General features: G+C 46.8%; 1 protein-coding gene across 1 annotated transcript in view; it reads left to right on the plus strand.

Moving 5' to 3' along the window:
• Nucleotides 1-8,063: 8,063 nt before the first annotated feature.
• Nucleotides 8,064-19,726, plus strand: part of LOC119164686 (ATP-binding cassette sub-family C member 4-like) — a 124,324-nt gene continuing 112,661 nt past the window's right edge. The window contains exon 1 of the mRNA XM_075874117.1: nucleotides 8,064-8,344. Within this exon, the coding sequence (XP_075730232.1) occupies nucleotides 8,324-8,344 (21 nt within the window). The 5' untranslated portion in view covers nucleotides 8,064-8,323. The remainder of the gene's footprint in view (nucleotides 8,345-19,726) is intronic.

The following is a 19,726-nucleotide window of genomic DNA, read 5'->3' on the forward strand; positions in this document are numbered from 1 at the left end:
GTCTTTGCAAAGCATTGGAAATACTTGCCTATTTGTGCAAGCGTTCCATGGTCAGCGCACCGTGATAAGCGCTGCGGTCCTTAAAATTACTTATGTATGCCTTTTCTAGTAGAAGACGCACATGCAGAATATATACGCGCTGTTATGGTTCCCCAGACATGCGCAATAATTGCTTTTTAATTGACAATCGCACAATTATGCGAGAAGTCAATCAATGAGCAAGCACTGAGAGGGAAAGTACAGGAATTCAGAGTCTCGCTTAAGAACAGGTACTCGGCTCTTAGTGAGGAAACCAACCTTAGCGTAGATACAATGAATGATAATCTGACGAGTATCATTACGGAGTGTGCAGTGGAAGTTGGAGGCAGGGTAGTTAAACAGGACACTGGCAAGCTTTCCCAGGAAACGAGGAATCTCATTAAGAAGCGTCAAATCATGAAAGTGTCAAGTACAACAGACAAAATAGAACTGGCAGAGCTTTCGAAGTTGATTAATAGACGTAAAATATGCAATGTAAGAAGGTATAACATGGAGGGAATTGAACATGCTCTGAAAAACAGAGGAAGCGTCAAAGCAGTGAAGAGTAAACTTTGGATAGGCAAAAGTCGGATGTATGCACTAAGGGACAAAGAAGGCAAAATAACTACCAATATGGATAGGATAGGTAAAATAGCGGAGGATCTTTACAGAGATCTGTACAGTAGCCGAGACAACCACGACCTTAATACTATAAGAACTAGGAGTAACCCAGATGACACCCCACCAGTAATGATAGAAGTCAGAAAAGCTTTGGAGAGCATGCAAAGAGGCAAAGCTGCTGGTGAGGATCAGGTAACATCAGATCTGCTGAAAGATGGAGGACAGATTGTGTTAGAAAAACTAGCCACCCTATTTACGAGGTGTCTCCTGACGGCAAGAGTACCAGAGCCTTGGAAGAACGCTAACATCATCGTAATACATAAGAAAGGAGATGACAAGGACTTGAAGAATTACAGGCCGATCAGCTTGCTCTCCGTAGTATACAAGCTATATACAAGGTAATTGCTAACGGAGTAAAGAAAACATTAGAATTCAATCAACCAAAGGAACAAGCAGGATTTCGAACAGGCTACTGAACAATCGACCACATTCATACTATCAATCAGGTAATAGAGAAATGCTCAGAGTATAACCAACCACTATACATAGCCTTCATAGGTTACGGGGAGGCATTTGATTCAGTAGAAATATTATCCGTCTTGCAGACACTGTGGAATCAGGGCATAGATGAAGTACATATTAACATCCTGGAAGAAATCTACAGGGGATCAACTGCTACCATAGTGCTTTGTTAAGAAAGCAACAGAATACCAATCAAGAAGGGTGTAAGGCAAGGGGACACAATCTCCCCTATGCTATTTACTGCGTGCTTACAGGAGGTTTTCAGAAGAATAGAATGGGAACAGTTAGGGATAAGAGTTAATGGAGAGTACCTTAGTAACCTGCGCTTCGCCGATGACATTGCATTGCTGAGTAACTCAGGGGATGAATTGCAACTCATGATTAAGGAGTTAGACAAGAAGAGCACAAAGGTGGGTCTTAAAATTAATCTGCAGAAAACGAAAGTAATGTACAACAATTTCGGAAGAGAACAGCGCTTCGAGATAGGTAATCGTGCACTTCAAGTTGTAAAAGACTATGTCTACTTAAGGTAGGTAACAACCGCAGAGCCAAACCTCGAGATGGAAGTAACTAGAAGAATAAGAATGAGGTGGAGCACGTTTGGCAAGCACTCTCAAATTATGACAGCCAGATTGCCACTATCCCTCAAGAGGAAGGTATAAACAGCTCTATCTTGCCGGTACTCAGCTACGGAACAGAAACCTGGAGACTTACAAAGAGGGTTCAGCTTAAATTGAGGACGACGCAGCGAGCAACGGGAAGAAAAATGGTAGGTGTAACATTAAGAGACAAGAAGAGAGCAGAGTAGATTAGGGAACAAACGGGGGCTAAGGATATCATAGTTGAAATCAAGAAGAGGAAATGGAGATGGGCCGGGCATGTAGTGCGTAGACAGGATATCCGCTGGTCATTAAGGGTAACTAACTGGATGGATTCCCAGAGAAGGCAAGCGGGTTAGGGGGAGACAGAAGGTTAGGTGGGCAGATGAGTTAAAGAAGTTTGCGGGTATAAATTGGCCGGGTTAACAGGACCGGGTTAACTGGCGCAACATGGGAGAGGCCTTTGTCCTGCAGTGGACGTAGTCAGGCTAATGATGATGATTATGATGAACGCTGAATCTGGAGCAACATTGGTGGGCGCTGCCGATGGAGTCGGCTGTTTCAAGCACCCGATGCCGCTTAAGAGTAGACAAACAGACAAATGTACAGACAGACAGGCCATACTTCGCGTCGAAGGTCCCCAAGAAAGACTATCGTCTTTAAAAAATGGCTAACGTCATTATAACGTCAGTGATCATCAAAACATGTGGTGTCATATCTTTTTCACGCGGAGCTTGTTCAAGGGACACTAAAGGCAACTATTAAGTCGACGTCGATTGTTGAAACAGCAGTCTAGAAACCTCATAATGTCACTTTTGTACGAAGAAAGGGCTTATTTTGCAAAAAAATTAAGTTTTAGTGGCTCGCATCGGGTTAGTGCACTTCAAATTACCCGCCTCAAGAAGCAAACCGACTCGTGTCACTGTTGCCGTGCACAACGTTGCCTGGTTTTACTGCGTGGTCGCCGGCACCATACATATGAAAAATGAATTTTCGAAGAACACGCGCCATTTCCCGTAGTATTGTCCGGCAGTTCTTTTTCCCATTAATCAAACAGAAACGAACAAGCAGCATTTTATTGCGTCTCTTGATGCACGGAACGTTCTTTATTTAGTACAGCTAGATCGTTTACTAGTGATTACTTGTAGGTGGTTCGTCGGACGTCGTCGGTATCATTTTGAGAATGTCCGACTGCGGCGCATGTATTCTTGTGCATTTACCTTAATTTTTCGGTAAGTAGGGCACTGCTGCTGATAATATTATCGTTTTAGATGTTGTCATACATTAAGCTTTCACACTGAAGTAAACTGTTATTTGATTTCATTGTCCGTTTAAGAGCCACACAGAATTCTTTGGTGGGTGGCGTTGAATGTGAAAGCCTGGTGAAGGTACGCCGGTCACGTGCTCATCTGTGCGCGCCGTTTTCTATTGTTTTTTTTTATCTTAGGCTTGAGATCGTAGGCTTCAACCTCTGTTGATACGGTAATCCGATCCTTTAACGTAGTGCCCCCCCCCCTTTTTTTTTTCGTTGTTAAACACGGGGACGACAGTAAGATATTCCCAGGATAAAAAAAGAAAATATCCAGGAGGGAGCTTGCGCAATGTGATACAGTGAGAAAGAGAAATAGCGAAAGAAAATAGAAAAGTAGTACGTCATGCACGCCAACCTTTGTACTGCAACCCTGCCCCACTTTACTAATGGAGGGCGCCGGCGTTTTTCAGTCAACATCACTGTGAGCCCTTGGCGAATCAGCCTGGTTGATGGCACATCGGGTACGGGTGAAAAAAGTGTGTAGTGTGTAAAAAGTGTGTAGTGTGTAAAAGTGTGTAGTACAGTACCTTTTTTTTGTCTGACGTGACTGGTTGCAGTTATATTGAGAGAGGATTCATTATATGCAGCAGTCCAACATCACAGGTACCGAGATAGAAGACAGACACAAAGAATGTATGGGGTGGGGGAGTAGGGAGGCGACTAGGGGTGTTGGGGGATGCAGGTAGGTTAAAATCTACAAGGGTAGCGCCACCCCCCCCCCCCCCCACACACACTTTTTTTTACTTCATGTCACAGTTTCTTCGGCAAAACCACCAGAATCCCAGGTCTCTGTCCACTGCGATAAGCTGGATGCGATAAGCTTACAGGACAAGAAAAATGGACGACGCAGGTCGCTTGGAATTCACACAGTGGCGAGAAGATAAAGAAAAAAAAGACACAGGGACACTCACAGTGACATGTTTCGGGCATGCGGATAGCTCAATTTTAAGCTTAGGTGAAAAAAAAAAAACAACTAAAGATGTATTAGCGGGACATTTGAGACCTGACGTTGTGATGCGAAATGGGTGTTTCGGTTTGGACAGCTCAGCCAAAACTCAAGTGTTGCAGCTGTTCCAGAAAAAAAAGCAAGTAACTATGTACGTTACTCGGTATGCCAACAAAAAAAAAAGGAACGCATTACTTCTTATGTCACAGAAAAGGATAATGTTCTGCCGTTACCATTACAGAAAAAAAAAGAAAAAAAAGCAACGCACGCTGCTTGTGCTGTTACTCCACAGTCAGAAATTAGAATCCGTGCAGAACCCTCTGCCGAGCGGTGCAAATGAAATAAGTAAACGAGAAAAAATAACTGCATATCCATAGAGTGATTGATGATGAGCGGGGCGAAGCTTCGAAGTGTTTTATCGGCAAACCATGAATCATCCGCTGGCCGCATTCCTCCGTCTGTCCATCCATCCGTTCGTCTGTTTGTGTGTATGTTTGTTTATCTAGGGAACACTTCAAGTATACCGCCATCTCGAATCTTTTCATTATGTATTCATCGTATACAAGAACCGCCATCCAGTGGACATTGCAAGGACTATAACGAGAAGTGGCTACTACATACAGAAGACGCACGAGCCACGCCTTGACGAGCTTCGCCCCTAAAAGCCCTGGAGCAGAGTGGGGACCGAATCAGAGTTGTTGGGGTCTGAGTGGGAATCGAACCCCCGTCGTTTGCGTCGCAAGCGGATGCTCTACCACACGGCCACGCGTCCACTTGCGAATACAGTGAAAAGAACTTCCTCTGCTTGGAAATGCAGTGAAATTAGCCTTCATGCTACACAAACACACGTGTCACGTATATATGCTTCCCAATGCAACATGAAATATCGCAGTAATAATGCGTGGTCAAGGGTCCATTCCCAACGGGCGTCAGAATATGTATTTATCATATAGGCTCTGTGGTTGAAAGTCGGTACCCCACTACAAAAGGCACACACGCTACTGCGCCTATTCCCTTAAGGCCACGTAGTGGGTGCATAGTAAATTCGAAAAGATTTCACGCACGCAGTGTTTGAAGTAGGCACTACAGAAACAGAATGTCACTATCGCGTATAATTCCTAAAGGCGAAGCTTTAGGGTTCCCTAATTTTTTTCTCTCTAGAGTTGGCGACAACAGAAACGTCATTGCAACGGAGGCTTCACGATACACAATGAAAAAACTAAGCGCCCTGTCAATATCAACGCCTCAACTCTCAAAAAATTTACACTAAATGAGATGGTTTGCTTCTATGCCATCAACAAAGAAGCTAGTGGTCATAAAGAAATGCTGAGACGACTTAGTTCTGGACAAGAAATAATTATACGCATACACCGTTTTTCTCCTATAAATGTGGAGCGTTTATGAGAAGCTGGTTAATGTCAGCCTCGTTACTTAAGATATCGAGCAGATATGAAAACGTACAGCCGATAGACAGGAGCGAATCTCGTTTTGAAAACCAAGTATAATCGGTACTGCATGGTGAACTCTCCAGTGACCACAACTTTTGTAGAGTTTAGGTAACAGTTGCATTTCAAAACAGCCATCGGGCAGCTTGTCCCACTTCTTAACGAATATAACCGCACCTCTGCGCTAAATAGGCAACCACACCCAGCAGCAAAGGTTTGAGGGACGCGAAATGTTCGATGAAATTATGTTCTCGCTTCATCTGAAAGTGCAACTCCCCAATAAATGCTGCATCCTGTAGTTGGAATCGCAACCTACCAGCTGGGTGCATGAATAGAGCGGAAATTCGCAGTTGTTGCGGAGCCATTGTCCGATAAAGAGGCTGATAAAGTCCAGTAGTTTCATGTATACATTGTTACACGTTATGTGCCTTCTACCTCTGTGGCACGTAGTTAAGATATGATTTTCAATCATCCTCTAAACCCTGTTTAATGCACTTAACTCCTTTCTTTATTCTACTTCTTAATTTCCTACTTCTCTCCCCTCATATGCGCTCTACAATTTTAGTAATATACGGAATTTTACGTACCAACATCACGATATTTTATCAGGCACGCGCCGTAGTGTAGTGGTCTGGCAATTTCGGCCATCTGGCGTTCTTCAAAGGGACGATGCCGTTAAATTTCGAAGCTATAACACGCCTGTTGTGGGTTTTCGCTGTATGCAAAGGCACTGCACACGAATGGTGGGGCACAGCAAGCATTTAGAATATATTTTATTTCACGTGTACCTAAATCATCAGTCACCTAATCTGTAATGAGCATATATGCGTGCGCCGAGTTCCCCTTCATGGGGGACGAAGGTTGATCGCAGCGCCTCCTCCTTTTTGTTCAACGTGATAGGCTGCCCTCCCCCTCCCCACGATCCCGAGTCACAGCGCCCTCCTGTGTATAGGGCTGACTTTGCACTCCCCCCTTTTAGGTGACTAGGGGAGGCACCCCCCCCCCCCTTAGTGCGCACTTCTATGCCTCCTATAATTGACCCAGAAGGAATTTTGGGAGAGCGTGGCTCCTGGAATTCCGCCACCTTTCCCCGAAATTCAAAAATTTCGGGTAAGAATGGTGGTTGAGCCCTTTATTCTACTGCCCCTGGCTACGCTATGGTAAACCTTACCCCTGTAAACCTTGTCCCTGGCTACGTTATGGTAAACCTTGCCCCAAATTTCAAAAGAACGTGGAGGGTTTCGTATTTTCCTGAGGTTTTCACGCCATCGAACTCTCTACAACTTAGCACTTTTTAGGGGCGAAGCTTCTTAGGGTGGGGGTCTCTCCATCTTGTGATGGTGTATGTAGCCACTGATGGCACATACCCGAAAGAGTGATCCTTAGAATGTCCGCTGAATGGCGGAACATGCAAATGATGAATACACGATGAAAAGATGTGATTGATTGATTGGTTGATTTATATGTGGGGTTTAACGTCCCAAAACCACCATTTGATTAAGAGAGATGCCGTGGAGGGCTCTGGAATTTTCGACCACTTGGGGTTCTTTAACGTGCACCCAAATCTGAGCACACGGGCCTACAGCATTTTCGCCTCCATCAAAAATGCAGCCGCCGCAGCCGGGATTCGATCCCGCGACCTGCGGGTCAGCAGCCGAGTACCTTAGCCACTAGACCATCGCGGCGGGGCAAAAGATGTGAGATGGCTGTATTTGGAGTGTTTACTAGATAGATGGACGGATGGACGGATGGATGGACATACAGATAGATGGACAGACTGATGGACGCACAGATCAACAGAGGGGCGGACGCACGGACGGATGGACAGACAGACAGATATACAGGCAGACAGACGGACAGAGGGACAACCGCACGAACAGACGCACGCACGGACGGACAGATGGAAGAACAGACGTACAAACGGATGGATGCACGGTGGTCACAAGGATGGACGGACACACGGATTGACGCACGGAAGGACGCATGGATGGACGGAAGCATGAACGAATGGGCGGACGAACGCATGGACGGACTGACGAACGCTTCAACCCACCAATCATCATTCACACCGTGGATATATGCTGTCATTTTTTTTTTGTTTTCCTTTCCATGAACCTCGTACTCGAAGGCCTTTAACCGGAGCGGCAATGACATCATTACGGGCCAGATGGACTGTAATAAGTTTTGCTTTTGCGCCCGGCGACATACTACCCCTTCGATCGGCCGCTGGTGTGTGGTCGAAAGAATCGTTAACCGCCACCTAAACAGTGAACTTTTAATTACTAGGTGTAAACGTTCGGACAAAGCAAGACGGAGAGCAACATACAAAAGTGCTCGACACTACCACCACAGTGACAACCGAAAACGTTTACTCCACTCTGGTCATATTACTGCTCTAACACACAGCCGTCGGGGGTCGGTTTCACAGATTCACGCTGTCCTGTGTACTCAACGGCCACATGTACGCAGCGGGGAAATTGCAAGTGATGAAAAAAAAACAACAACATTGAAAATCTGGTTTTGACAGGGACCCGTCAAGCCTCACCATCTGCGCGCGTGACGGAGCTGGCTGCGCGTTTGCGCACTTGTATTCCATTAAACCTGTTCCCTTTGCGTCACAGATAGTCTCCCTATAAACGAGTAACGCGCGCTGAGAGCGTTAACAAACTATAGTTATGAGCCGTTTAAGATGAAGCTGCTGGATCGAATAGCGCGTGCGGAAGGACTACCGCAGAATGGATTAGGACACGAGATGGCGATGACTTGTCCGAGAGGGTGACCCTGCGTGCCTGTGGACGTAGGTCGCTGCAATCATACGAGCGTTCGATCGCCGACGTAGAGAAGCGGAGACCAGAGAAGAATGGACTTTCCAGGGGAAGCCGTAAGTCTGTTTAGTATATCCGGAATATGATAATGCAGGACGAGTGCGAAGCGATTTCTCGTGTTCTCTACATTGATGCTAAGTCGCTCCTTGTGTTCACTATGAGTGTATGAAACACTCACCCCAAACAATCTTTATGCCACTTATTGTTTCGAATATGTCTCCTTGTAACTGCCCACCTGCTTGGACCTAAAAGTCTGCAGTATGTAATGAATAATAAAAAAATAATAACCCCGGCCACCTGTTCGGCGAAGCTAGTCAAGTTGGTGGGAGTTGTGTGAAATGATGATTATTGGTGTTTAAAATCTCAAAACCACTATGATTGTGTGTAAGAGAAATAACTTTTTTGGGTTCAAAAAGAAGGAGTGTAGGAGCTAGATGGGTGGGGCGCCATGTCCAAGGCTCTACTGGCTTGCGCCGCCAGTCGGATGTAGTCCAGGAGTGCTAGTTGCATTTCCGGGTCCGAGCTAGCGAGGAGTGCCTTCCACTGCTCTAAAGAGTTTTCTATTCTATCCATATGCTGTAAGCGACTGAGTTCATTTGGCCGTTTAGCACAACTCCACGACACATGGTAAAGGGTAGGTGTCGAGTCATGACACCACGGACAATCGCCCCCATACAAAGTTGGATAAATTTTGTGCAGTCGTAAAAAAATTGACAAACTGCCGTTTGAATTTTATGGAGGTCTATGGCGTCTTCGCTTTTGAAAAAATTGTGGAGGGCGCCATATTTCTGCTGCGTGCATCGTTGGTGAGCAAGAAGCTCTCGCGGAGCCATCTGAGTTTATTCGTTTTCTTCCTCCTCGCGTGCGAAAGCCATCGTGCGTAGCGCTGGGTGCAGCGAGAAAGGCTGCTGCTCCGCTCGGTTCGTGAGTGCTTGAGCTAGAGCGTCCGCCCTATATATCGTTACCCTCTAGGCCTGCATGTCCAGGGCACCAGACCAACCTGTAAGTGTTGCTTAATTCGGTGCCTAAAAGTTTGCAAATGTTTATTGGGAGGCGGCCTTTCGTGAATAGTCGGCACGCCTCTTGGGAATCTGAGAGTATGGTGATGTACGTGCGGCCGTCGTTCCGCACTCGACTTTTAATCGCCAATACGATGGCGAAACCCTCGGCCTTGGTTATCGATGTAGAGTACAGTGATGCGCTGGACACCATTCCTCTCGTGTCGCTGCTTACAATTGTGATGACGCAGCGCTTCTATAGTTATACCTGCTATAGCACGTTCTCATTGCCTCTGACTAATTTTCTGATCCATTTTGCGCGCTCCTCTCGCCTTTCGTGATGCCGCTCCTTGGTCATGTTCCTAGAAGTAGGGGCGATAGAAGTATGCCGTCGGATTGAGTCTGATACGTCTACCAGCTCCTCGTCCAAGTTTCGAGGTTGTGGTGGTATACCCGCTCTTATCAATGCCTCTCTTCCCGACTTCGTCTGCCTGAGGTGGTTAAGCTGAGAGATAAATGTTGCTGCTTTCAGTTCAGCGTACGTGTTATGCACGCCGATCGCGAGCAGCTTGTGTGTCGGAGTGCTTATTGGTAAGCCTAATTCTGCCTTGCAAGCCCCTCTGATGATAGATTTTACTTGCTCTTCCTCGCTCTTGTTCAGCGTGTGGAAAGGCAAGCTCTATGTCAATGTGCTTCCTGCACTAAACGCAGAGCATAACTTTCCTTCATGCCTTTTTTGTGAAAGGTGATCCTCTTAATCATCCTGGCCACTTGTTTGGTTGCCGATTTAAGAAGACCGATAGCGTGATTTGCCCTACCATTGCTTTGAACCCAGCATCCCGGCGACGGTGACTTTTTTGATTTTCTGCTTTTTGATTTCGATTTCTATGCTTCCGTTACTTTTGTAGCGTTTGCTGTGTATTCTGATCACCTCCGATTTTTCGGGTGCGCAGTAGCTCTGGCAAAGTTTTCTACGGCCAGTGAAACCTCTTGCAGTGTTGCTCCTTGCTGGTCAGGGACCCCGGTGTGGCCCACAGAGTAATGTCGTCCGCGTATAGGGTATAACCTCGCTGTGGTACACAGTCCAAGGCCTGAGTGAGTCGACGCATGGCGATATTAAACAACAGAGGAGATATGGCTCCTTGAGGCATTTCCTTGTTTGGCATTCGGAATGGTTCAGACCTAGCGCTTTACATACCAATTATCGTCTCCCGCTCGGTGAGAAGAGAAAAAGAGAATTTAGTTACAGAAAGGTAGAGAGGTCGGCCTGAGCTATAGTTTGCTCTGGCCTGCTACTCTACACTGGGGAAGGATGACTGGGGAGTGAAAGAGTGATGAATGACGATGGTAAGGTAGGGAGATGATATGTTTTTATTAGGCTGGGTAACTTTACAGACGTGCATTTAGTCCAGTGGCTTCTAAGAAAGCGATGACAGCTCGTATAACCAAATGTGTGCTGCTGGCGTCAGGCCAAGGACCTAACACAACCTCATCGGTTAATGGTCGACTAATATATCGGCCAATCGAAGATATAAGTTGCTGACCTTCGCTTGCATATGCTGGACAGTCGCAAAATATATGTTCGAGCGTTTCTGGCAACCGACAGTGACCACAATTGGGACCTGTGTCATTACAGCCAATCAAGTGGGTGTAACGTCTCGTGTAAGCTACACCGAGGCGAATGCGGTGGATAATGCATGAGATGCTTCGCTTTAACTTGTGAGGCATACGAAACTTCATTTCCGGGTCCCATTTGTGCAGCCGCTTGTGCTGGTGTTCTGGTTTCTGCCAGTGCTCTAAGATGGAGTTGCGCATTACGCGTCGAAGTAGGATGTTAGTATCTTGTCGAGAAAATGTGATGCACACTTCCGGGGCATTATTTAAAGCTCTCTTAGCTTCAGCGTCTGCCTCTTCATTGTTCATTATGCCACAATGAGCAGGTATTCATTGAAATGTTACATGATGTTCATTTTTTGTAGCAATGCCAAGAAGCTCTGCTATTTCAATCGATAAAGTATGATATGGACCTTGTCTCATGAAGCCATCAATGGTTTGAAGAGCAGCTTTGGCATCGCACAGTATCGTCCGTTTACGAGCGGGTTCTGTCGACACGAAAGGTATTGCCTCCCAAATAGCAACAAGTTCCGTGGCTGTTGATGTGGTCTTATGATCTATCTTGAAACGTCGAGGTATCTTCATCTGCGGTATGACGAAGGCTGCGGCGGAGGTACGCGACGTGGTAAATCCATCAGTATATACGTGCGCCACACCGCCATACATAGTATAAATGTGCAGCAGTGTAAGTTGCTTTAGGCCGATCGATTATACAAGGGACTTCTTCATAATCCAAGGAATATGAAGCATGACAAGTGGTCTAGGCAGGAGCCACAGAGGTGTCTCAGGAACACGTGGGGGAGAGAATCTTGGCAGTATGATGTTCTGGAGCCTTGTTATGGCTCTTAAATAACTGCAGTCTCGGTGGCTGGCAGGGAGCGCTGATAGGGGATGTTGCCTGTGTCGAGTCAACAGGCGAAGGTCGACTCGAAGAGGCTCGCAGAGCACATATACTTTGATTCGACAAGCCCGAGCTTCGGCGAGAGTTCCCTTGGTTGATGCGCATTGAGGTAAGCCCAAACATGTGCGCAACCCTTGAGCTTGGATGCGTCCTGGCGTGCTCGCACAACTGGGCTTCATGCTTGAAAGCACGGGCATGCTGTATCGTAAGTACCCTACGAATAAAGACTGGTACAGTTGCAGGAGAGCTGCCTCCGAAAGGCCCCATCTTGCTCCGGCCATGACCTGAAGTACGTGGACAAAACTCTTGAGCTTTCACTTCAAGGCTGTGACGTGTTTTGACCACGATAGATTCCGGTCGAGGATAACGCCCAGGAATTTGTGTTGCACAACAGCACGAATTTCAGTTCCATTCACAGTTATTGGGTATCTTGACATTTGTTTTCGCGTGAATGCAAGCACTGCACATTTTTCAGTTGACAGTGTGAGACCCTGGCGACGTAGGTACCTTGCTGTGATGGTCACTGCACGTTGCAGTCGAGCACGCAGTTGGAGGCGCGTAGCTCCAGAAGCCAAGATGCAGATGTCGTCCGCATATGTGCTCACCTTCACCATGTCAGGATGTTCAGAAGCAAGTCCAGTCAAGGTGATGTTAAAAAGTGTCGGACTGAAAACACTCCCTTGGGGAACACCACGGTGAATGTTATAATGGTCTGTATCTCTATCGCTTGTTGACATATACACGGTACGGTCGCCAAGGTAGCTCACGATCCATGCATAAAGTCGTCCGTCGATTTCTAGATCCTCAGGCGCATCAAGGATGGCACAATGCAAGACATTGTCGTAGGCGCCTTTAATGTCAAGAAAAACAGCTGCCATTAATCTGCCTCGACATCTTTCTTGTTCAACATCGGAGACCAAATTGATGACCCCGTCAATGGCTGATCGGCCTTTCCTAAAGCCATTCATGAACGCAGGAAAGCGATTATTGCTCTCTAAGAGCCAATCTAATCTGGACAATACCACCCTTTCCATGACTTTGCCCACGCAGCTGCTTAAGGCGATCGGCCGGTAAGATGAAAGCTCATTAGGGCACTTCCTCGGTTTAAGCAGTGTGATTATGCGGCTGCACTTCCACCTATCTGGAACATTTCCTGACTCCCAGGAGGTGTTGTAAGATAACAGAATCTGTCGTGCTTCTGTATTAAGATGGCGAAGTGCAGTGTACGTAATTCCGTCCGGCCCGGGTGCCGATGAGCGCCGGAAAAGTGAAATCGCAGCGTCCAGTTCCTGCGTTGTAACACGCACTTCGAGGCGTTCATCGAAGCACGGGGGCACAGTGGTGATAAGAGTTTGGGTCACAGTGTGAGTGGTGGAAACGACAAGGCTACAGTAGTCCTTTGCTTCCTCTAATTCACTCCGACGCTGATGTGGAGCCACCGCGCGGAATGGCCAAATTTGTTGTGGAGAACATCGTAGACTTCGTACTATCCGCTAGATTTTAGAGAGAGGCTGTCTTGGGTCCAAAGTACCGCAGAACGACCCCCATCGTTGCCTGTCCAGCTTGTCGAGATGCCGAAGAACGTGTCGTTGAGCTTGACGACAGGCTGAGAGGTCTAATGGTGATCTTGTTCTTCTGTATCGCCGTTCTGCGCGGCGACGGATATCACGAAGGGCCTCGTATTGTAAGTAGATAGCTGATCATTGCAGCGGAATGGTAACTTGTCTTGTTGTGTCACGCAGGGACGAAGAAATGATGTCTTCTACTTCGGATGGTGCAGTAGTGCGCTGACAGCTGGTTTTCACAGATGACTAGAAGAGATGCCAGTCTGTATGATGAACGCAGCGTGTGGCTGAACGGTGGTACCACCTAAACTGAACATTTGTTGGCAAGTGATCACTACTGTGAGTCTCTATATCCGTGGACCAAGCTGCAGAAGACGAGACTCCTGGATACAAATGCAATGTTGAGGCAGCTGCTGTAAGAAGTACCCCGAATGAAAGTGGGCGATCCGTCTTTCAGCACCCTTAGTCCAAAAGTACACATGAAGTCGCACAAATCGCTGCCACGGCCGTTCATTACAGTGCTACCCCAGAGGGGATGATGGGCGTTGAAATCTCCAATGACAATGTGGGGGCTCTGAGCAGCCTGAAGCACAGACCTAAGGTGAGATCAGTCCATCTTCGCACTTGAATAGATGTATCCTCCGATAACTGACAACGCGCGCCTCTTATACTTTATAGTTAAGCAAACGTAATCGTTCGTTGTATGCGACAGAAAGTCATGTCGTACGTACGTCATATCGCGGCGTACACAAACTAGCACCTTGCTTGCACGGTGATCACTGCGAGACCAAAGCTGGACGTACCCAGATAAATGGAATGTGGAATCCATGTTTGGTTCGCAGATGACAATAACTGGGAACTGGTATTTCAATACTCGCTGTCTGAAATCAGAGAGACGGCCACGTAAACCACGAGCTTTCCACTGCATAACAAGCGTCTGCCGCATGCGATCTTCGAACATCGAGGCTATGTTCGCTTACTGAAGAAAAAGAAGAAGTGGCTCCAGCACCTCAAGTAACTGGACAGCAGCTTTAGCCGCCGGAGTGTTTAGACCACTAATGATCTTGCGCATTGAACTCATCAAATTTCTAAGCATACTCTTGATGTCTTTATTATCCATCTTGTCGTCCTGCTCGCTGCGTTCAGCAGCATTATGCGTGGAAGGCGTACACGTGGGTCTTGATGGTAAAAATGGCCACTCCAAAGTATTACGGGCCAGTGGCTGGTTGGCTCGTCCATTCGTCGGCTGTAAAGGTACGGAAGCACAGACATATTCATTTCTGGCCGGTAAAAGCAAGCGACGAGGAGGTGAAGCCTGGACATTTGATGTCAGTTTGTCAACTCGGTTAGCACTGCTCCCTCGTTTGCGTCGGTGTCGTGAACGACGTGTACTGCGCCGGACAGCCCTTGCAGCTTCTCTGTGCGTTGAGTGGTCCCTAACCATCTTCTTTATGATAGTATTTTGGTTCCTTATTTTAAGACAGTCCTTTTAAGTTGCGTCGTGGGCGCCCGTGCAGTTAGGACAATTTGTGGCAGCGTTGCAGTTACCATCGTTATGAGGTCCACCACATCGTTTGCAAGTTACCACACCCTTACAAACTGCGCTGACATGCCCAAATTTCAAACATTTATGGCACTGTAGAGGCCTCGGTACATAAGGGCGTACCGGATGACGCACATATCCAACCTTAACGTGAGTAGGCAACGACTCGGACTCGAACACTACTTTCACACAACGCGACCGTCAGAAGCGGTGAAAACAAATTACAGGAGCCGTCGAAGAAAGCAATTTCTCGAGGCTTGAGTCTGTAATATCTTCGTCCACATCACAAATGACGCCTATTGTAGTTGCCTTGTGGTACACGGAAAACTCGCGCACTGGAATGTTTCCCAACTGGACGATGGCCTTCAGCGTGTCCAAGATAGCCTTTGAAGTAACCTCCACTGACAGGATGTTCTTGCGGGTATTTATACGTATTTCCTCAACCTGGCCAGGTGCGATACGTTCGAAATACTCCGACAAGCTTTGCCTATTTAGAGTGTTTATGACGTCTGTCGTCGTTGTCGGCATGTACTAGATCGTGAAGGACCGCATGCTACTCGCCTTTTTCGGTGCCTGTCGACCGGTCGGCAACGTCCTTCTGATCTTTCTTTTCAGGCGGCGGCTTGAAACAGGGGTGAAATCACTGTCCGAGGCCATGTCTTTGGTGGAAGAGCCATCAGAAATGTAACTGCGCTCCACGTTGGGGCCGAAGTGGTCACTCACATCGGACGCACCCTGATGAGGCGGTCCAGGGCCCGGAAGCTAAGCGTGGTTTTGATCCCCAATTTTACGGGACCACGTCCCCCAGTGTTGTTGTCTCAGATTGCAGAAGTCGCAGAGAAGATCGAGAATACTTCGAGAGCTGAGCGCTGGAGCTGTTCTCTGCGATCACTTCTTCTTCCCTTCGCTCGGTCAGATAATTCTTTAGGTATATATCTTTTACCCCCAACCAATTATATTTAGCTCTAAGAGTTTAGCTTCATGATAGATATTGTCAAAAGCTCCCTCTAAGTCTACAGAAAGCAGCAAATGCTCTCCACCTTCGGAAGCGCCCTTGAAGACCTTTTCTTGTATCAGGAAGAAGCGTCCCGTGTCGAGAGCCCACTGCGAAAGCTCAGCATGGTAGCCGGAAAGCGCCCCCTGTCCTCTATGAAATTCTGAATTTTGGTGGGAGCGACCCATTTGAAAAGCTTCCGTAAGCATGACGCAAGCAGTATAGGTCTGAGCGTCTACAGGGAGGGCTTTTTTCGGGTTTTGGAATGGTTATAATTTGGAAATTTCCATTCTGCAGGGACCTTCCCTTTGGTTCAATATATATAGTGTTCATTGAATTGTTTTGTCAGGCCTTCAATGACTTTGTCGCTAAGGTTACTTATCATCGCATTCGCAATTTTGTCTACACCAGGGGCTGTGTTCGTCTTGGCTGCCTGGACAGCCGCAAAGACCTCCTCTTTTGTTATCGGCTCATCTAGTTTCTCATTTCTAGCTCCACTGTAACTCATGTGATTAGCCGAATTACTTGGTGGACTATCACCAATATATCTCTCCTTGAGGGCTTCCACGAGGTCGTCTTCTGTGCATGGACACATTTCCGCGATTTTCTGCAGTGTTCTGCTTGTTGTGGATTTCGACTTATCTTGGTCAAGATAAATATTTCTTGGGATGAACCAAGTTTTCGCCGTGCTCAGTGTGTTCTGAAGCGAACGGCAGAACTTGACCCTTCCCTCGGTAGCCAATTTGCTTGCATCGCCGTTTGCTTCCTCTGCGAGAGCAGCGACCCTACGCAGTAGTGTCCTATTCAGGCGTCGACGTTTCCAACGCTTTAGTAGGTTGCGCCTGCTCTCCCGTAGGTATAGCAGACGGCTGTCCACTGCTGGCGTCTCTGCGGTTCTGCCTATTTTCTTCGTAGTGCTTGCGCGTACCGATTTGATGTACTCCGAGCATGCCCCTATTGAGTCCGGTACGCAGCTTGGTGGAGGATCTTGTTTCCTGAACTCTGTTCAATCTGTGATCACCGCGTCACCTATCACTCTGCGTAGTTAGGTAGTAGATATGGAGACGCTTATAATGTAATGGTCGCTTCCTTGAATTTACTCCAGGTTTGTCCAGGATGCGTCTTTGAAATTTAAAGTGAGGTCCGGGAAGGTGTCTCTACATACGCTGTTCACCACTCTCTGGGGCTAGACAGGTAGAGTTATTAAACTCAGGCCCAGTCTAGACGCAGCATGTTCGAGACTCTTTTGGGTAACCCCATGTGGTGCTGGGTGCGTTAAAATTCCCCCAAACCAATAGGTGGTCCTTATTGCCTGTGATTTTAACAATCTCAGCAAGGAGTGCATTGAAGTCTTCGCCTTTGTATTTTGAAGGACTGTATAGCTGGACTATCATAGTCTTCACTTTGCCTCTCTTTTGGGGGAATAAACTGATAACTTGGTGATTGGTCTGCAGCGTTCCTATGTACTCATCTTCTGCCGCAATCATCTTGCTCAACAGCGTCGCACGCGGATATAATTTGGGTTCTGAAAAACATAATAAACCTGAAGGTTCACTATTCTGGCACCAATTTCTTGCAAGCATATAACGTCGCGTTTAACTGGTGCCTCATTGATATAACTCTCGGGTGCTGCGGCATTTTTGGGGAAAGTGCGGCAATTTTAGTGCCAAATCTCTCATTGTTTCACACTTCTCTGCTTATTTTTTACCATGATGTATGGGTGCTTCCACGGTGTCGCGATTTCCATTAGGTTGTTTGCAATTCCTATAGCGGAGGTCGAGCGAGAGCGCTTGTTTATTATTTTTTGCAAGCTGCTCACAGCGTCATTCACGTACTACTTCTGAGTTTTTAATTCCTCCCGAACGAAACATTTTATCTCAATCATGAAATCAACTAGCATTTTATTAACTTTAGCTATACTTTTCCTGTTTTCTTCTAATTGCGCCTGTATTTTCTGCGTTATTTGGTCGTCGTTATTTACTTTCTTTCTTTGTAGGGGGGGAGTGGTTGTACCTGCGTACATTCTCCCTTCTACAATTTCAGCCGACGTCGTGCTGCCCCCCGAAAGAGAGGGTTTTATTGACGGTTGATATGTTGTTTTCTGACTACATCCTCCAGCTATTCTTGACGGGTTTTGTGGTCGTATTTTAGCCACTAGCCGTCTCTGTAATGAAGATATTGCTGCCTGTAAGTCATTTCACTACTCTTAGGCCATTTGTTTTTTGGCTATTTGACCTCTTTAGTCAGCCTCTTATATTCTTCCAATATTTTCTTCTATTGTAGATTCTCTGTTATATGAGCATTGGAAGACATTGCCCTCGCAAAGCTCACCTGATTTATGTTTGTCCGGCCGGCGGCTACAGTGTATTGTGATTCCTGGCAGGAACGCATCACGGCCGAAGGTCTGTGGTGCTTTCGTTGGTTCTTTAGGCTGGATTTCCTAGGGATTGGAGGTACCATGTTAGTGTGGTGTTGCCTGTCACTCCTTGAACGAGATCTCGATCGCGACCTTGACTGGGATCTCGATCAAGATCGTGAACTTTACCTTGACTGGCACTGTTCCTGCCAGTCCGAGCTGAACCATCGAGGCATGTCCAGCAATAGTGAAGGGCATTCTTCGGACGACTTGGCATCACCGGTCCGTTCAGGTTCGCCTCTCCAGTCTTTTGGCTAGTCTGTCCTCAATTTCTTAGAAGGAGCGGCGTTCTTAAGTTTTTTTCTTGCACAGACTATCTTCTGTAGGGTGTTAACCGTCACAGATGACCCACTTGGGGATGCAGTCGTGTCCTTGCGTTGGTTATCTTGTCCTACACCTGAGGCATACATTGACATATGGAGTTGGACAGACATCCGTACGGTGTCCGGTTAAGAGGCATATCTTGAACACCTATACTGTAGGCTTGTGTGAGCAGCAAATAAACTCGGCACACATTATGTATACGCTCCTCGGTAGCACACTGCCCGTGGATGTGATAATCGCCGTTTTTGACGGGCCTAACATTCTTGCTCCCTTCATCTTCACCCCTTGAGTCCGAACGCGTAGTTTCTTCATTAGTCCATCTTGCGAAGTCCCGGCTGGTATTCCGTGTACTATTTCCCGCAAGACGCCTTCGGGGTCGGCCACGTACGCATTTAAAGCGTAGACTGGTACCCTGATCTTTAATTGACTGATGCCTCGCAGCCTACTCGCAACCGCCATGCTTGGCGTAGATAGGATTACAATGTTCGACCCCGGGTGAACCCGCAACAGAAAGTCATTGCCATTGAAACTTCGTTGGTAGGCATCTATCACAGCCCTGGAGAGTTTCAGTCCCAATATGTTTTCAACCAAGAGACCCTTATGCGACCTCAGAACAATATTGTTGTCCCCTTTTGGTAGAGGAGGTTGGCCGCGTCGTTTTCTCCATCGGAAACTATGCGTGACTTGACGTTTTTGTTTTTCGGTGGGAGGATCGCTTTTTGATTTCTCGTTGGCGTTCACAGCCTTCTCCATCTGGGGTTGCTGCTTTTAAATGCAAAGCATTTCTGAGCAAACTTCGGCGACTTTGAGCGCATCTATCTATCTATCTATCTATCTATCTATCTATCTATCTATCTATCTATCTATCTATCTATCTATCTATCTATCTATCTATCTATCTATCTATCTATCTATCTATCTATCTATCTATCTATCTATCTATCTATCTATCTATCTATCTATCTATCTATCTATTTATCTATCTATCTATCTATCTATCTATCTATCTATCTATCCGCCTACGACTTTCAGCTCTCCTGGCCGTTTGGATAATGGTATCGATACCAAACTTGGTATGGCATA

The sequence above is a fragment of the Rhipicephalus microplus genome, chromosome 9 (assembly GCF_043290135.1).
Source record: "Rhipicephalus microplus isolate Deutch F79 chromosome 9, USDA_Rmic, whole genome shotgun sequence".
NCBI classification, from domain to species: Eukaryota; Metazoa; Arthropoda; class Arachnida; order Ixodida; family Ixodidae; genus Rhipicephalus; species Rhipicephalus microplus.